The sequence below is a fragment of the Aythya ferina genome, assembly GCF_964211825.1.
Source record: "Aythya ferina genome assembly, chromosome: 6".
Taxonomy (NCBI): Eukaryota; Metazoa; Chordata; class Aves; order Anseriformes; family Anatidae; genus Aythya; species Aythya ferina.
Genome location: NC_140303.1, coordinates 40,136,502 through 40,156,101, shown reverse-complemented (window position 1 = coordinate 40,156,101; position 19,600 = coordinate 40,136,502). Strand labels below are relative to the sequence as shown.

The window sequence follows — 19,600 nt, the reverse complement described above, 5'->3', positions numbered from 1 at the left end:
GAATTATTCAGAAAATCTTGAAATGAACAGCTTTATCCTCTGCTTTGTGTTAATGCGGCAAATACTGATCAAGTTTTCCTGCTCCACTTGCTGTATTTCTCTTTTTCTATTTAAGCTACTTCATGGGTGGCTGATTTGTAATGTAACTGCACTTGATACATTCTTCTCTATTTTTCTCTCTTCCTAATAGAGAAAATACCAGGAAGACTTTGAAAACATGAAAGACCAAATCTACTTTATGCAGACTGAGACTCCAGAATATGAAGCTAATAAGCGAGTTACAAATAATGTCAGTAAGGTATGTGACAACTTCTCCCATTTCTTTAGCCAGAGTATAGTTCTGTAGTCAGGACTGTTTGTGCTGAAGCTGTTTTGTCAAATGTCAAAAAAAAATTATTCTGTGCAAAAGATGTATTCTGTGTATTCCACTACAAAGCTTACAATGACTCCTAGCCAAGCTTATGATCTTAAGTCATTAATTTGTAAGAATGTGACTATTCCAAGATGGTAGCTGATATTTGAAAAATCAAAATGTTTGGTGAGCTGCTTAGAGGTGGGGACATCTACTTAATAACTATCAATTATTTTGTGACTCTGTCTCCCAGCATGTCATCCCTGCACTCACGTGATCTGAGTGCTTTTCATGGTCCTTTGCCAATACGAGTCATAAGTAAAAAAAAGAGAGAGAATTTTCCTGAAAACTTCAAGGTGATATAGGTTAGTGAATGTTTGGTTTCTAATACTGATTTTTAAAACCTCACCCCTTTTTTATTCTTTAAAGACAAAATACAGAGCAGACTATGAGAAGAACAAAGCTAATGCAGATTATAATGTGCTTCCTGCCACAGAGAACCCATTGCTGAGGCAATTGAAAACTGCAGGAAACGTGCTGAGTGATGTAAGTATTGTCAAAGTACACCTGGATAATTTTCAGTCAAGTACAATTAACCAAACTCATAATTTCTTCACAAGGCTTCTCCATTGGATCTCTCAGTATTTTAGTTTTATAAACCTATTATCTGTCACGAGATACTAGTGACCGTAATAGTATAATATAGTCATTTCTCTGCAGCAGAGTATAACAATAGAGTGTAACAATATTTGCAGCATGTTATGGTGATACCTAGTTATTGTATAGTTCATTTAGATTCCTGTGCAAAATGGATCACAAGATGGAAGTTCTTCCTTTACTGCTTAAGGAACTTCAGCTGATGTCAACAATGATAAAATATGTAGTACTTATATGTATTCATATATGCTGTGTTCTTGTTACTTACTTCAAGAGTGTAATGGCCTTCTTGATTTCTTTCTTCCTATTTTCGTATGTTTGAAAAGAGATTTCATAATTCTCAGTGTCAGAAGTCACTAAGAAGTCTCTCTCTCTTTTTTTTTTTTTTTTTTAATAAGCATTGAAAATTAAAAAGGCCATCTGTTTTTCAGTCTTTTGGGAAAGCTTTTCTTTGCAATCATTTCTTGATTTTGCTGTTATTTGTACTGTTTTGTGAGTGAGTTTTAGTGCAATCTACTTTATTACCTGACATTATTTTCTTTTGCAGAAATTATACAAAGAAGCCTATGAACAATCAAAAGGAACAAGCATGAATTACTGTGACACACCAAAGTTTCAGACTGATAGCGTTCTAAAGAATTTTAGTGATGTATGTATTTTTATGTTCATTTCTTTCTGTACCAACATTCTTGATTACCTTTATTTATCAACTTGTGATTATTTTTCCAGGTAAAATACAAAGATGCATATCAAAAGAATATTTTAGGGCACTATTTGGGCAGTTTTGAGGACCCACATCATACGCACTGTATGAAAGTTGAAGCTATGAAGAGTGATGTAAGTGTGGCAGTCATTCTGTTCTCACCATGATACTTTTATTTTGGAGAAAGCTCAACTATGTTTTCTTACTGAATGTTGATTTTATCCCTAGAAAAATTACAAAGCAGATTACGAGGAGGACAAGACAAAGTGCTACTTCCCTCAGACCATAACTCAGGAATATGAAGCTATTAAGAAGTTAGATCAGTGTAAAGATGTAAGTATAGCACTGCAGTGCTTATCAGATAGCTGTTTACATACAGGGTATCTGCTCTGAGGCATATGGAAGTTTACTGAGTGATTCTTGTTAATTTTGAAGATTTTCAATTTGTATTTATTAGCATATGTGACTTTTAAAAACCCTATTAATCTGTAATTTAAAAGCCTTTTGCGGCATCTAGTGATCAAGACAGTTACAGCAAAAGTAACATAAGAATCGTGCGGGACAGTGCTTATCTGCACCTATGCCATAACTGCTAGATATCCTAAGTAATGCTACAGTGCTGTGACTTATTAAATAAAAGGATTTGATTATGTACATTTACCATAAAAGTATTTATTATTTTCCCTCAGCACACCTACAAAAAGCATCCCGATCAAATCAAATTTACTCAAGTGACTGACTCTCCAGTACAGAAGCAAGCAGAGATCAATAGTAAACAGCTGAGTGATGTAAGTACAGATACTAAACATGTCACTGTATTCTGAGCATATCAATTTCTGCACTGTGGCCGCTTTCACTTAATCATTCAGTTTTAAGAAAGTCAGTGAAATCAATGTATGTGTGTGCATATATAGGCACAAATATGGACAAAAACATTTGTGTGTATATGCAGTGCTATTCCAGTGGAAGACCACCTGGAAATCAGATGGTTATTAAATGATTTTTTTCAAGTGGCTGTTCATGTTAAGTTTCGGTGTGTTTGCAATTTTGTGTCTATCATGCTAAAAGTATTCTTTGCACCAGTGAAGTCAGCAGGGTTCATGCCATTCACATGGCGAGGACTGGGATTTCATCTCTGTCTTCCTTTGAGAGTGAGGTAGCACAAAATCTTTGAGTTGTGCCACTCAGTATTACTAAACATTCACTATCTAAAAACGTTGTCCTGGTAATTTTCTTTCTTTATTGTTTTTTGCAGATACTGTATAAATCCAAAGGTGAAAAAATTATTCACAAGTACCACCTCCCTCCTGATGTGCCCCAGTTTATCCAGGCCAAAGTTAATGCCTACAATATTAGTGATGTAAGTATATTTCCAGAGTTCTTTATTCAACTTCCAACATGAAGTTTCTTCTAGCTAGAAACTGTTCATTTGAAAATTCAATTTTTCTTCTAGAACTATTACAAAACTGGTTTGGAAGAATTAAAATCAAGAGGATATGATCTAAAATCTGATGCTATTCCTATCCGAGCTGCCAAGGCTGCTAGACAGGCTGCCAGTGATGTAAGTGCATCCTTCTTAAAGGAACTATTTAATTCATAAGAGTTTACTTAAACTATATTTGAGAGATAACTTCTTTATTGCCTTTTTTGAGCATGTTGTTAGAGTATTAATGGCCTTAACACAATTTTCTTTTTATTGGTTTTCTATTGCTTCATTGATGTGTTTATATAATTATATTTAGAAAAGGATGTCTTTTTATGTAATTCTCTCTGAGTGAAAAGGCTGACTTGCAGTCCAGTGTGATTAAGGAAAATTGTTGGAGTAGATCACTAATGAGAGCTCCATGAGTAATGGACCTGAGTTCTCTCTGTCCTTAATTATAGGTCTGATCATAAATAAGACAAAAGGCTCATCCTTGCATATGAGGGATACTTTTTGTAGAGAACAAAGGATACCTTTGCTTTTAATTTACTTTTTACTAAGTTACTATGCTTACTATACATATGCTTATGATGTTCTCTGGATTCTATTGTATTTTAACAGGTTAACTATAAAAAAGCCTACGAACTTTCCAAGGGTAAACTTGTTGGCTTCCAGAGCCTTGAAGATGATCCCAAACTTGTTCATTATATGAAAGTAGCCAAGATGCAGTCTGAGCGAGAGTACAAAAAAGATTATGAGAAAACAAAAACTAAGTACAATACTCCACTGGATATGGTCAATGTTGTCGGTGCCAAGAAGGCTCAAGAGATTGCCAGCAATGCTAATTACAAGAACCTCATACATCACTATACTTACTTACCAGATGCAATGAATGTGGAGCTAACTAAAAACATGATGGAAATTCAGAGTGATGTAAGTAGAACCTTAAGTGAACAGAATTTTTGAGATGCCTCAAGCAAAAGCTGTGAAGCCTCAGGAAGGTCCCTGAATTGTTTTTTCTCATTCCTGAAGTTCTAAATATTGCCTTTTCTTCTTTATTAGAATGCATACAAAGCAGATTATAATAACTGGATGAAAGGAATTGGTTGGATCCCCCTTGGGTCACTAGAAGTAGAAAAAGCTAAAAAAGCTGGAGATGCTTTGAATGAAAAGAAATATCGTCAGCATCCAGACACCATTAAATTTACAAGTGTGGTGGACACTCCAGTAATGGTCCAAGCCAAACAGAATACAGTTCAACTCAATGATGTAAGTAGAGAAAGAAAAGGGTCTTGTGGTAATGTAGAGATGGATCTACTGAAGAGTTGACCATTGTCTTTAAAATCCTTGGAAGAGTTTCTGTGCGTTGTCTTTGCTTTGTACTCTGATTTTGCCCAAGTAATTTCCCAGTAAACTGTGAAGCTCCATGGAGTCATGCAGGTCTTTCAGTTCACATCACCTAAGCCTGTCCATTTGTATTTTAAGTACATTTTAAATGCACTTTATTTAAGAAATGATTCAAAATTTTCAAGTTGTTCTTGATGTTTTCCCACCTACAATAAGGAAGGAATTACAGAATGTCTAATTAATGATAATATGTCTATCATTATAAAACAGCAAGCTTTGTTTTGTACTCTCCTACCATTCGTTATTATCCCATGTTTTCCAGAATTGTGTTTTTATGTCCATTGGAGGGCTCAATGCTCTTTAGTGTTCCTGAATAAAGACTGCATAGAGTATTTAGGACTCATTTCTTCTATCAATAAGATCAATTATTCTGCATGAAAAGTGCAGTCTCAGTCTTTTGAAATAGGTGGCAATGTATATTTGCAAAATCAAACATAAACACAGAGTGAGCTGGGGCTAGCTGTACAACAAAAGAAGGATTTATTTATGTATCATATATTTTACAGAAACTATACAGATCTTCCGGAGAGGAAGTTAAACATAAATATACTCTTACCCCAGATGTCCCACAGTTTATCCAAGCTAGATACAATGCAGCTAACGTCAGTGATGTAAGTGACTTCTTTTAAACGTTTTACTCATTGTTAATGAATTTTAAGTAATATGTTGCAGATACACTCATATTCCAGATTTCTTTCACTGATGTGCAGTTCTTTATAATCAACTGATACCAATGTAGTTTTTCATTCTTTGTATCATTTGAATTTCCAAACAAATCCCAGGTACTTATGTAATCATTTAATTAATTTAATTTAATTAATAGAGAAGTAATAAAGCACTGAATGAAGTATATGCTTCATTTAGAAGTACCTGCTTCTAAAGATTTGCCTGAAGTAGATTTGGTGTAGCTTTGACTTGCATACAATTCTTATGATTATTAGGTTCTCTAGAATAATACAGATTTTCTTTTTTTTAGGCGTATTATAAACAAGACTATCATGATCTAATAGCTAAAGGAAACAATGTGTCGCTTGATGCTATTCCAATTGCTCGAGCCAAAGCTTCAAGAAACATCGCCAGTGATGTAAGTATCTATTCCAGGTATGCTTGTTTTAGGCATTTAGTAAAAAAGTCATCCATTCCAGGCCATGTGGTAGATTTCAAATGTTGTGCAAGTCTCTCTAGAGCTGCTAAAATGAGAAAGAGATTCTTAGTCTTTCCCAAAGTATTAGTGTAAAACTTACTTTTTTCTAATTGTTTGCTTTAGATAAGCAAATATTACTGTACAGCTTCTTAAACCAATTTTCACAGGAGAAATGAAATCAGTAGTTCTTGCAATTATCTGGTGACAAATTTCCAGAAAATTAGCTAAATAGGCATCTACTTATGGACTGTGAGACCATAGGAGTATGTGCTCCTATGCTTTTGGTTATACAGTGAAAGACGGCTTATAAATGAATCAGAAAGCCATCTAGTCCAAATTGTATGAAGCGGGATGTGATTCAGTGGTTTCAGATAACTAGAGGAAGCTGTTCAGTTGTACTCTGTTTGCTATTGCTTTCAAATGACAGAAGGATGGTCTCAATGGTTTTAATATTTTTCATACACCTCTCAGTACAGGAATGCTTAGGGAACACTTCCCTTTCCTCTCAAGAAACGCTAATGTTGATGAATCTTACTGTGAAGTGTGTAACCTGTTGTGTACTACCTTAGATGGTGGAGCAAGATAATCTGATGTAGATGCAGTTGCTGGGTGTGCCATTTAGGCCATTTAGACTAATGTTTATAAACTGCTTGCAGCTTTTTTTTTTTTTTTCCAATGCATAGTTCCGAGTCACAGGAACTTTTCTTATTTTTTAGTTTACACGTCAATAGCCATGCCACAATTTATTTATCTCTTTCCTCTGTTTCTAGTATAAATATAAAGAAGCGTATGAAAAGGCTAAAGGAAAACAAGTTGGTTTTAGAAGCCTGCAAGATGATCCCAAGCTTGTTCACTATATGCATGTAGCAAAGATTCAGTCTGAGCGTGAGTACAAGAAGGATTATGAGAAGTCCAAGACTAACTATCATACACCTCCTGACATGTTCAGTATCCAGGCTGCGAAAAAGTCTCAGGATGTAGCTTCTGGTGCCCACTACAAAAATCTGATCCATCACTACACTTATCTGCCAGATGCTATGGATGTTGAGCTTGCAAAGAATATGATGCAAATTCAGAGTGACGTAAGTATTTCAGTGGCTGCAATTTCATAGATGTTTTCTTGCACGCTGTGAAAATAAAATATGAGTTTGTATTCAGTGAAAGTTGCCATTGCTGTACCAGAATGGTCCGTTTTTCTTATGTCTGTGGGAAGAGCCTTAGAAGCTTTAAGTATCAGCTGTCAGAATTTAGAAATAATACATTCCAGGTGAATTAGTCTCAAAGGGTTTTTGTTGTTGGCATGTCTTTGAAGACCAGATTTGTGGGATATTGCATTCAAATGTGTTTTTTTTAATTCACATTTTCTCAGAAGACTTTATTTTGCAACTAACATAATTTTGTTTTATTCTTTAAGACTTTTAATTTCCCTGCTTTGTCTTCATGTGAGATAGGTGTGGTAATGTAGCTGGACTATTATCTATTGAGCATGAAGGAGTGGACAAAATTTGGTTATTGATATTATCAGGAATATATCCTCTGGAGATCTCTAGCATTAGAGATTTCATTTAGGACCTTCTTAGTGCTTCTTGCAGATACAATTTCAAACAGTTGACTGAGCGTACCAGGTTGCACTCTGCATGTAGGGTAGATGTTTTACTTGAGGTCTGTGAATTCTACATGCTTTACTGTAGAAGGAACTATAGGAAAAAAGTCTCTGCTCTGTGGACCTTTAAACAAAAGGCCAAATCTGGTAAAGTCTGCTGAAACACAGACCAAATTAAACCATGTTAAATGATCACCATATGATAGTTTAGAAGATATTAATCTTCTAAAGATTAAGAGGAAGTTTGTGAAATTTTTCACAAGGGTAAGAGAAAATAAGCTTAGTAAATACTGAAGGGATGTTACTGTTTATAGGAAATGAATCAGGAAGAAAAAAATACAGCAGCTCATTTTATTCCCTATGAAATCACAGAAAAACAAACAAACAAATCTGTTGTTCTCTTCTAGAATTTATAAATACTTTTTGCTAATGTGGAACTTAATTGCTAGACTCTGTGATTATTGCTTTAAACAGTTCTGTGGGATAATCTCAGTCCATGTTCTCTTTCTGTCCTTCAGAATGCATACAAACAAGATTATAACAGCTGGTTCAAGGGTATTGGATGGAGTCCTCTTGGTTCTCTGGATGTTGAAAAAGCTAAAAAGGCTGGAGATGCATTAAATGAAAAGAAATACCGTCAGCACCCAGACACCATCAAATTTACAAGTATACCAGATTCAATACCAATGGTTTTAGCTCAGCACAATACCAAGCAACTGAGTGATGTAAGTAATTTTTCATTACTAATGCAATATAGTGATTTTATTTCTTACTATGTGTATGATTTTTATGTTACTATTTGACATTTCATCTAAGAAAAAAAAACACTTTAGTTTTTAAAAACTGTACAAATAGTAAAAATTCAATATGTTGGTAAGAATTAAGTGTTGTTGCTTTGTCTTTATTTATTAACACTAATAATACCTCTCTTGCACTTGTTAACACGTATTTGTTTGTTTTTCCTTGCAGGTAACATATAAGCAAGAAGGTGAGAAAGTAAAACACAAGTATACCCTGGATCCTGATGTTCCTCAGTTTATTCAAGCCAGGGTCAATGCCTTCAATTTGAGTGATGTGAGCATATAACTGACAATTTATTTATTTATCATTTACTTAGTAGAAAAATGACCTTTTATATATTCATGCTATAATATCAAATATAGAAAGAGCAGAGCAGAGGGGGAGAATCCCCTCCATCACCCTGCTGGCCACACTGCTTTTGATGCAGCCCAGGATAAGGTTGGCTTTCTGGGCTGCAAGCACATGTGTTGGGCTTCACAGCAACCAGCACCCCCAGGTCCTTCTCAAGGCTGCTCTCAAACCATTTTCCACCCAGCTTGTATTTGTGGATTGCACAGGCCCATTTCTCAAGTCTGTCCAGATCCCTTTGTATTTATTATAATACAGTTGTTGTTTGTGTAGAGGTTAACATTTTTCCCTGCAATTGCACAGATTTTGATCCACATGAATACGATAAAAATAAGGTCTTGAACAACTTTGTTAAAATTTCATATCATGACATTACAATCTCGTACCTTTTTCCCTACAAGGCGAACTACAAAGCAGACTGGAAAAAAACCATTGCCAAAGGATATGATCTGAAACCAGATGCCATTCCGATTATTGCTGCTAAAGCTTCTCGAAATATTGCAAGTGATGTAAGTATAATTTACATAAAGAGGAATGCTAAAATCTACTGTTACAGCTTTCTGTAGCATATTATACCATAGAGCATACCAATATGCATATAACGATACAAAAATACTTAACCCTGAGAACTGAAATTCTTATGGTACTGTGAAATAATAAGCAAATTTAGATGTTTACATATACCTCATAAAAAAAAAAAAAGTGTTTTCTGTTATAATTGATCTATTCTGTATTTTTTGTTGCTGGAGATCTGTACCTCTGCCTGTCTATACATCACTGTAGCTGTTTTCAGGCAGCTACAATCAACTGACAACATCAAAGCTTGGTATGCTATCTGACACAAGCCATACCATAATGCTGGTCTTTTAATTAATATCTGAATGTTCTTCAGAGTTAGAAGTCTATGGCAGTAAAATAAAATATGGCAGAGGCAATGGCAAGACAGGCCTTGTACTTCATATCCAGAAGGATATGTACTTCATATCCTGGTATATGTCTATACCAGGGGTCAAGATGAGTTGAATAATCCAGCAGCCCTCTTCTTTTTTTGAATCCAATTAATCCTGTGCAGTCTGAAAAATAATTTCTAAATTTTTGGAATGAAAAGCAATTTTAAAATTCTTAAACTTCAACTTCTTAGAATTATCAAAAGTATATTTTCTGTTTCCAAAGTGGCTAAGAATTTCTCTTGCTTTGTCTGTAGTATAAGTACAAGGAATCATATGAGAAAGACAAAGGCAAACAGGTTGGATACCGCAGCCTACAGGATGATCCTAAACTTGTTCATTACATGAATGTGGCCAAAATGCAATCAGATCGTGAATACAAGAAAGATTATGAAGTCAGCAAGACCAAATATCATACTCCCTTGGATATGTTCAGCGTGACAGCTGCCAAAAAAGCTCAAGAAGCAGTTACGAACACGGGCTATAAACAGCTAATTCACAATTATACTCTCTTGCCTGATTCTGTGAATCTGGAACTATCAAGAAATGTGATGCAGCTTCAGAGTGATGTACGTAACAATTAATCAGCTTATTTTTTTCATCTCAGAATTACTGTTACAATATTAAACTTTTAAGGCTAGAAAATTAACTGTATGATATTATCAGTGGACTGAGATGTTAATGTCTGGTCTGGAACTGTGTATTTTCCAAAGTTTATCATAAATATGCATAATTGATTAGTTCTAGGTAACTTACTTAGCAAATAACAACTTTCTTTGTTTCTCCACATATTTAACTACTTCTCAGAAAATGAATGTTTTGCTAATTCCTTTATTTTTGCAGTTGCAGTATGTTACAGTATGTTACTACTGTGATTATCATTTGTACTCTCAGAAATCATAGGTTATGTATGTCTAAATTATGACTATATGAAAGTATATTTTATTTAAGTTTATCAAACTATACGTTACACATGTTTGTATTATACCTAAGGATTATACCTGGATCATACCTAGGGACTTGAGATTTATTTATTTGGTTCACTTTTCCTTCGTGCATTTGTCCTCCAACAGATGCATATGCCATGCACACTAAGGATGCATGTTTAAGTTATAAAAATCTTTGTAGTTTCCATTAAGTTCTGTGACTCATTTCCATTTCTTTTTCACTAGTGTAACATTGGAGTCTACTTTTTGTTTACCCAGGAAGTATTAAGATTAGTCTGCATTTTTAGTAGTCCTCTGACAAATTCAAAACTCACCAAAAGCTCAAATAATCTAACTGAGAACCAGGAGAAATGTTAAGGCCTCATCTGTGTTTTTTTATTTTGCTTTGTTTGTTTGTTTTATACAGGCATTCTGATTTTTTTGGTCTCACTGTGTTTTTCCTTGTTTATTTTTTAAAAGAATGTATATAAAGCAGACTTTAATAACTGGTTGAGAGGAGTTGGCTGGTTGCCAATTCAATCATTGGACGTAGAAAAGGCCAAAAAAGCTACAGAGATTCTCAGTGAAAAGAAATATCGCCAGCATCCGGACACGCTGAAGTACTCTATTCCAATGGACGCAATGGAACAAGTATTAGCTAAGCAAAATGCCAAGATCATGAATAAGGTGAGAACTTGTTCAGATGATTGTGACTGAGCCAGAGGTAGGGTCTTCATCTTGCAAGATCACGCGATGGGTGTATTCCCACTGACGTCATCAGAATTTTCAGTGGTTGTAGAGATTAAAGATTTCTCTTTTGTGCATGTGATGAAAAATCTCCTCTCCAGATGTATAGTACTCTGGCAACGGTGCTCTTTTTATATATAACAGTGAGCTGAAAAAAAAACACCCTAAAATCCTGTCAAGTTTTTACAGGTATCCTCAGAAAATGGGAATTCTTTACATTTGTCCCTAGTTATCTGGAACACCACTGATCCTTATTCCTTGTATGCCATGGAAAGAGAGTGCATGAAAAAAAAAACACTTATGCTTTAAAGGGACTTATATATTTATATATATTTATAAGGATATATATAAAACAGGGAAAACTGCAGACTGAAAATTTTAGATTTAATTTTTAATAGTTATCAAAACAAACTTTGCAAATTTCTCCAATGGAATAATAAAAGAGGAGGAATATAAGATTTTCATGCTGCGGTTATAATTGTGGAGATTATTTATAGTGTTTGTGGAACTTTGCACTGTAAAACATTATTTATTGCATATAAGCAAAACAAAAACAAACGTATTTTATGAGTGCATTGCCTATTGAAAGCTAAATGTCATTTTTTCAATTGCAGAGGCTCTACACTGATAAATGGAACAAAGAGAAGACCAGCATTCATGTTATGCCAGATACTCCAGAAATTCTGCAGTCTAAAGTGAACCAGATCACAATGAGTAATGTGAGTTACTGTGCTCAAAGTGGGCATTCAGTGTCTGTTGCATAGATCAAAAATTGTTATAATTTTTTTTTTTTTTTGAAAATATTTGAATTCAGATGTAGGGTACTTTAGTACTTCTGCCTTCATAATAGAGTACCTGTTCTCTTTTACATTTTAAATCAGAAATTATACAAAGCTGAATGGGAGGAAGACAAGAAGAAAGGTTATGACATGAAGACAGATGCCATTCCAATAAAAGCAGCCAAGGCCTCCAGAGACATTGCGAGTGATGTAAGTTTGTTTACTTGGTAGCATTCAGAATTTTTTTAGAGCCCATCAGAACTTTTCAAAATGCTGTGTTATGCATAAAAGTGATTTTTCAAGCATCTTGGAAAACCTGGGTTTCAGTTATATGCTTAATGTGATAAACCTTTGTAGTACTTGCTCTCAGGCATATTTTGTCTCCCGTAGAATAACACCGAATTGTGCTTTTTTGCTCTTTGTTCAGCAAGCTGCTAAGCTTCATATGCCTGTGTTCAATAGGTTATAAGAACAAATATGTCTAAATGACTAAGCCTGAAATTCTGTGATGAAAAAGAACCAGTATTTTCTGTCTTCAAAGATAGAAATGAGCTTAATCATGCTTTTTTTTTTTTTTTCTTCTCCTGCTCTTTGTCTTTCCTGCTGTCAGTATAAGTACAAACTAGCCTACGAAAAAGCAAAAGGAAAGCACATTGGGTTCCGCAGCCTTGAAGATGATCCCAAGCTAGTGCACTTCATGCAGGTGGCTAAGATGCAATCCGATCGTGAATACAAAAAAGATTATGAGAAGGCAAAGACTAACTTCCATACTCCAGTTGACATGCTCAGTGTTGTGGCAGCCAAGAAAGCACAGGAAGTGGCTACAAATACAAACTACAAAAGCTTGATCCATACCTACAATGTTCTACCTGATGCTATGAGTCTTGAATTAGCCAAAAACATGATGCAGTTACAAAGTGACGTAAGTGAGAGACTCTTCAACCTTTGCATTACTAATACAGTGTTCCTTAGATTATGGGAATATGCTTTAAGATAAATAGATTTTTCTTAGTGAAATTCAGTTATATACTAAAATGTGGTAAACAAAATGAGACTTTCAATGAGGATAGCCTTTGTGTGTTTCTAAGACTCTGAAATATTAAATTACACCTATTGCTAAAGAATTCAGGCTCAAAAATAAGCCATTTTATTTATGAAGTAGAATGGATGTTTAAATGCCCTATCAGACTCTTCAGCAGCAGTCCTTTTTTTCAGGCCAAGGCAGGAAAAGCTTAACTTTTCAGCAGTTTTATCTTGTACTTCCAAGAAGATGTCCTCTTAGAAAAAGGGGAAAAAAACTATGTAGCTGTGTTCTCAGAGTTTCTGTGATGTTCAGACTAGAGAAAACAGATCTATTTATTTTTCTGTTGGTATAGTGGTTTGGCTGATCCTCTTCTCCAAGAGGACCTTAGCATGTAATCTTATGTGAGCAATCTGTATCCATCATAAGGAGGATCTGAACACTGTATAAAGGGAAGTATAATAAAATATAGACAGTACTGTAACAGATACATTTCTAAGAAAACACTGGATACTTCTTGATATTATTTGGTCCTTCTTAGAACAAGTGCATTCAAAATCTAATATTCATTAAACACGGGAAGAAGCGTCACGATTTCCGGATATTCATGTGCATCTATCTGATTATTTTCTTTTCTTTCTGCTTCCAGAATCAATATAGAGCAGAATACGATGAAAGCATGAAAGGTGTTGGATGGATGCCACTGGGCTCTCTGGAGGCTGAGAAGAACAAGAAAGCAATGGAAATTGTTAGTGAAAAGAAATACCGCCAGCATCCAGACAAGCTGAAGTATTCTGTTCCTATGGATTCCATGAACATGGTCTTAGCTTTAAATAATGCTAAAATCATGGATGAGGTAAGAAGGTGTTCATTAAAACTTGTCTAAATTTGCACAAGTATGAAGTGAGTTATTTATAACAATACACAATCTTACTGGGTGACTAATGTGTAAATTTTTCAGTTTTGGCAACTAATGAGAATGCTTGATTGTCAGTGTATTTCATCTTCATAGAGCCTTTCTATACCTGAAAGCAAAACATGACCGTAATATTTTATTCATAAGGTTTACCCAGCATAAAAGATTGTAGACTTTTATGAGTTTAACCCTAGAGGCTAAAAGTACCAGAGTGATTTGTTTTTGAAAATAGCATTTAAACTTTTAAATATATAGCCTGTTTCATCTGATGCCTGTTACACCAATGTGGAATTACAGCATGATATGAATGCTCTTGTAATGAGATATTTATTTCCTGGTTCTTCTCCTGAACTGATAGAATCTGCTGCTGCTCTTTAGAAATGTCTAGTGTTCACATGCATTGGAGATGCAGTGATCATCAGAATTTTAGTTTTTTCTTAGCTTTAATTCCTCTAAGAAAACCTTTGTTACCTCTCTCTCAATTGCTACTTACTTTCTATGAGATAAGCTAATAATCTTCCACCTCAGACAAGGTGGACAACCTACTCTTCTAACACTTCTTTTTCTTCTACCTTCTGACTTTGATAGCTGTTGTTTTCTGCGGTTGAATGTGCTTGAACATGCTGCTGGGCAAGAGACAACCAATAAAATACTGTAGCAAGATTGATATTGGTTCAACTTTTATTTTAGACTTGCACAATTAACTTCATAAGAGCTATTTCTGATTCACATTGCTTTTAAACAGTAAAATAAAAATACAAATGGTCTTACCATATTAGGAGTTGCATCACTGTAAAAAAGGATTGTATTTAAAAGGGTGACATTTTAATAATAAAAATATTGTTATATTTATTTATTTATTTTTTGTACGTTGACATGTTTTTTCCTTTGTCCCTCCAGCACCAATACAAACAAGCATGGGAAGAAGACAAAAAGAAAGTTCACATCACACCAGATATTCCACAGATTGCTTTAGCAAAAGCTAATGCATTTAATTTAAGTGATGTGAGTACTGTTTCTAAGGCTAAGAGGTTGCACTTGTTTTTTTTGTTTTGCTTTGCTTTGTTTTATGTTTTATTAGGAATAATAAGTGAAATAACATCATAGGAAACTCTCCCTAATTCTCAGTTGGCTAACCTGTATTAGTTTCACAATAAGCAATTTATTTTTCTTTCCCACCCCCTTCCTTCTTTGAGATTACATACCGAAAGTTGTCAAGAAGAAGCCACAATGTTTATGGATAGATTATGAACTATTCATGTAGGTCATTAAAATATAGTAGTTATTAACAAAATAATAGAGTTTGAGCACTAACCATGTTTGTTACTACATTTATTTTATTTCCTAATACATGTTTTGTACTACATTCAAAATTCTGTCTTGCAGGTTGAACCTATTCTTTATGTAACATGATATCATAGATGGTTTCTCAGTAGCTGGTTGTTAAATCTGCATATGCTAAATAAAGAGTTGGTTGTAATTGTGCACATCTTTATGTGCATGTAAATAGACATCTAATTTTTAGATGCAACTTTTCACCAGTATTTGTGCATGTGGGAAGCAAGTGCAAATACTTGGTCTTTTTTTTTTAGGTTATTGTTGTTGATTATAGTGCAGTTCAGCTGCATTGGTGTATAAATACTAGGACTGAAGTTAATTCTGAAGGTGAATTCATCTCTTTGTGAGCCTGAATGGCATAAACAGCTATTCAAGGGGTATTAAACATATGAATAGTCTGTGTTTCAAGTTGACATATAAAATGTATACAGTTTTGTGTGTTTTTTTTTTTTTTTTTTTTTTTAAAGGATGGGTCTTTTCTTTCTTTTCACAGAAAATGTACAGACTTTCTTTTGAAGAAACCAGGAAGAAAGGGTATGATCTCAGAGCTGATGCTATCCCTATTAAAGCTGCCAGAGCTTCTAGGGACATTGCTAGTGATGTAAGTTCTGAAAAGAAAAACCAATCAATTTCAGACATTATAAAACATTCTTTTCTTAACACAGCTCAATTTTCTATGCTAAGTGTGTGAGGTCTATTTATTTTCTTGTTTGTAAATAACTGGCATATTCAGCATATATTCTAATAAGTTTTCTCACACAGTTAAAGAAGAATTTCTCCATTACAAGGATTAGGAGATAAATGAGGGACTCTTCCTGGGAAAAAAAAAATGCTGTTCATTTCTTATTGTTCTAGTGCTTGTATATTTTATAAATGTGATATTGCCCCAGCCCAGGTGCAGCATTTGGCACTTAAACTTGTTGAACTTCGTTAGTTTCACGTGGGCCAACTTCTCTAGCTTGTCCAGGCCCCTTTGGATGGCTTCCCTTCCTTCTGGTGTATTGATTGCACCACTTTTTTTAATAATGTAAAAATCTTATTTTAATTTACTTTTTCCCTTTACAAGATAGACATTGCTTGTTAAACAAATGAATTAAAACTAATGTTTCTGTCTCTGTTCTCTGCACAGTATAAATACAAATTAGGTTATGAAAAAGACAAGGGAAAGCTTGTAGGCTTCCGTAGCCTTCAGGATGATCCAAAACTTGTCCATTATATGCAAGTGGCTAAGATGCAGTCTGATCGTGAATACAAGAAAGCCTATGAGACGAGCAAGACGCATTACCAAACACCTTCTGATGCACTCAGTATTGTGGCAGCTAAGGAGGCACAAGATCGTGTAACCAATACAAACTACAAACGACTGATACACCAGTATATGCTTCTACCAGATGCAATGAGTTTTGAACTGTACAGAAACATGAATCAGATACAAAGTAATGTAAGTTTCTCTTTTCTTTCTGACTGTCATTCACAGCTGTATGTGTTTTCCTCTCTTCTCATTATGGCTGTGTTTTGGAAAGAACAGAATTATTTAGTGTGAACCATTTATAAATTGTAAACTTTCCTTTTGTGTCCTGATTTGCAGAATGAGTACAAGCAGGATTACAATGAATGGTTCAAGGGTATTGGTTGGAGTCCTGCTGGTTCTCTGGATGTGGAGAAATCTAAGAAAGCTACAGAAATTGCAAGTGACCGGAAATACCGCCAGCATCCCAGCATGTTCCATTTTACAAAACAAAATGATGACATGGACATGGTCCTTGCAAAGCATAATGCAGATATAATGAATAAAGTGAGTATTTATGGGGAAAATTAGTCAGGCACTCAAATATAATCCAAATTAATAAATGCTGTATAAATCTCTGTCACCACTTTTATGTAGCAGTGTTTCCCTGGGAAAAACAACTGTCACAGATTTCTCCTTTTTCAATTTTTTTTCTTAATTGAAACACTCATTTACTGACAAGTGGCATTGGTTACATAAATCTTACCTCATTTTTTTCATAACTACCTCTTCAACATCTGTTTTTCTCACTCTTACATAGAAATCATTGGCCCTGAAAATCTTGGTAGGTAGACCTCATTTGAAGCGGGACTGGATCATAATTCAGCTCATTCTGGGGTAGTTCATTACATAGTAAAATAAATCTAAGTTGGCATCTTATGCTTTTTACCCATCCATAGGCAAAGTGCACAAACAGAAAGGTGAAAACCTTGAAAGAACCATCCTTTGTCATTTATACTAACACAGCTGATGTTACTCTTTTCAATAGCATGCTTATACTCAAGCTTGGGAGAAGGATAAAACTCAAGTTCATGTGATGCCGGATACACCAGATATTCTACAAGCAAAACAGAACAAGGCAAACTACAGTCAGGTAGTACTTTTTCATGCTTTCTATTACATTTCAAATTAGTATCTATTTTCTTCAAATTTAAAGGATCCTTCCTATTTCAAAATAAAAATTAATTGATAAAGGTTGGAAAAAATGGAAGAGAGGTTTTAGAACACAGGCAAGAATTTTGCTGTGAGACAGTAGCAATATATATAATATATATAATATATATAATATATATAATATATATTCAGAGTAGCAATTGTTACCGTCTTCAAGGTAGCAAAGTTACAGTCTAAATTATAGCAAAATATATGGAAAATGTGACTTCTATTTTTGACCTCTGGAAGTGTGAAGTCCATACTCTAGCGAAATCAATTGTGTTACAAATTCCTTATTATAAAATTATAAGTTCATTGGGTATATTTGTAACTTTATATATAAGAAAATAATTACATATAGTGATTTGAACTTTTCTTTCAGCTTTTAAATATCAGAAATTTTGCTATTTAAAGCAATTAGATTTTGCTTTGCATGGTTGCTCAGAGGCAAATTTTCAGCATGCTAGGGCTGGAACTTTAAATCAATTGTGCCTGAACTGAATTGGCTATTAAATAACTACTTTACAGCCTTATTAACTAGAATTATGTTAGGCCCATTAAAAAGTTTTCAGTTATCCCAGATGTACAGATTTCAAATTTCCCAGTTATGTGTCAAGTCCTAAAGATAAGCTGTGATAGGAAAGTGCTGCAGTAAATAAAAGCTATTTAGTCACTGGCCTAAGACTTGGAAGACTACCTTCCTTGCCTATCACATTTTCCCTTTTCTCAGTTTCCATTCCAGTAGCACTTCTCTCATAACTGAAGCTTTTGAGGTAACCAGAATTAGGTAATATGGATCACTAGCATATCTAAGTGGAAGGTAATATATGTATTACTAAGGCTTTTTAATTAAAATTGTTTTCAATTTTAGAAACTGTACAAGCTTGGCTGGGAGGAAATGATAAAGAAGGGCTATGACCTCACACCTGAAGCCATTTCAGTGAAAGCTGCCAAAGCATCAAGGGACATTGCAAGTGACGTAAGAAGCATTTCTAATTCAGTCTGAAATGCAGTTCTTTGTGCACCCCTATAAGCTAAGGTGTGTCTTGGAGTAAACAAGCAAAATTGATGAAGAAACACTTTCCTGATTTGTTTTTGTCAGTTTCTTTTTTGAAGAAAAGGCTTGAAGGAGAGTTGTTCTTAGGTCTTAGCAATGCCAAAGTCCATCCTTGAAGTGGCTAACCATACAAAGCAATTTAAACTGGGTTGTCTGCTCTTCTGAATGTTACACTTTCTGAGCAGCAGCAATTTAGTCCAGTTAGCTGATCCCAGTGCCTATACTTGGGAATCCTCTTTACAACTCCAAAGTAGATATGGTGACACATATATTTCTATTATTTTCTGTAACTTGCTATTATTAACTTCTGTATTTATGGAACATATTTCATTAATCATTGGAAATGCTTAAGCTGATTATTTTATTCATCAAAATATTGCAATGTGACAGCCTTTTGGAGTTGTGTAACTGTATAAATCAAATGGCACAGGAGACTACTGTTAGAGCTATTCCCTCTTCCTCTCCAGGAGACTCTGTTTATTCTCAGGGAAAGCATTCACAGACACCAAGTGATGCACATGAATCAGGGGGCTACTAAACCTTTACATGAGATGCTATAGCAAGTTGCTTGTTTCATTAGTAATGAGGAACATTGAACTGAGTGAATATATTTGCCTTATTTATTTTACCACTGCCTGATTCTTACTGCAATTTCAATAATCTTTTTAATTTTAGTACAAGTACAAAGAAGGTTACCGCAAGCAACAGGGACATCACATTGGATTCCGCAGCTTACAGGATGATCCTAAGATGTTGTGGTCTATGCAAGTAGCTAAGATGCAGAGTGAGAGGGAGTATAAGAAAGATTTTGAGAAGTGGAAGACAAAGTTCAACATGCCCGTGGATATGTTGGGCTTCCTTCTGGCTAAGAAATGTCAGGAATTGGTTAGTGATATTGACTACAAACGAATGCTACACCGCTGGACTTGTCTACCAGACCAGAACGATGTCACTCAAGCAAAGAGGGTCTATGAACTACAGAGTGATGTAA

The 19,600-nt window shown here is 34.7% G+C and overlaps 1 protein-coding gene across 22 annotated transcripts in view; it reads left to right on the top strand.

The window, feature by feature from the left end:
• NEB (nebulin) overlaps positions 1-19,600 on the top strand; it is a 120,218-nt gene that overhangs the window by 11,218 nt on the left and 89,400 nt on the right. For all 22 annotated transcript variants that reach the window (XM_084523897.1, XM_084523882.1, XM_084523898.1 and 19 more), the window contains exons 12-40: positions 191-298; positions 782-898; positions 1,557-1,658; positions 1,739-1,846; positions 1,941-2,045; positions 2,402-2,500; positions 2,968-3,072; positions 3,166-3,273; positions 3,757-4,068; positions 4,198-4,404; positions 5,049-5,153; positions 5,519-5,626; positions 6,457-6,768; positions 7,808-8,014; positions 8,259-8,363; positions 8,840-8,947; positions 9,643-9,954; positions 10,792-10,998; positions 11,673-11,777; positions 11,940-12,047; positions 12,448-12,759; positions 13,508-13,714; positions 14,675-14,779; positions 15,606-15,713; positions 16,242-16,553; positions 16,701-16,907; positions 17,389-17,493; positions 18,424-18,531; positions 19,285-19,596. In XM_084523897.1, the coding sequence (XP_084380023.1) occupies positions 191-298; positions 782-898; positions 1,557-1,658; positions 1,739-1,846; positions 1,941-2,045; positions 2,402-2,500; positions 2,968-3,072; positions 3,166-3,273; positions 3,757-4,068; positions 4,198-4,404; positions 5,049-5,153; positions 5,519-5,626; positions 6,457-6,768; positions 7,808-8,014; positions 8,259-8,363; positions 8,840-8,947; positions 9,643-9,954; positions 10,792-10,998; positions 11,673-11,777; positions 11,940-12,047; positions 12,448-12,759; positions 13,508-13,714; positions 14,675-14,779; positions 15,606-15,713; positions 16,242-16,553; positions 16,701-16,907; positions 17,389-17,493; positions 18,424-18,531; positions 19,285-19,596 (4,824 nt within the window). The remainder of the gene's footprint in view (positions 1-190; positions 299-781; positions 899-1,556; positions 1,659-1,738; positions 1,847-1,940; positions 2,046-2,401; positions 2,501-2,967; positions 3,073-3,165; positions 3,274-3,756; positions 4,069-4,197; positions 4,405-5,048; positions 5,154-5,518; positions 5,627-6,456; positions 6,769-7,807; positions 8,015-8,258; positions 8,364-8,839; positions 8,948-9,642; positions 9,955-10,791; positions 10,999-11,672; positions 11,778-11,939; positions 12,048-12,447; positions 12,760-13,507; positions 13,715-14,674; positions 14,780-15,605; positions 15,714-16,241; positions 16,554-16,700; positions 16,908-17,388; positions 17,494-18,423; positions 18,532-19,284; positions 19,597-19,600) is intronic.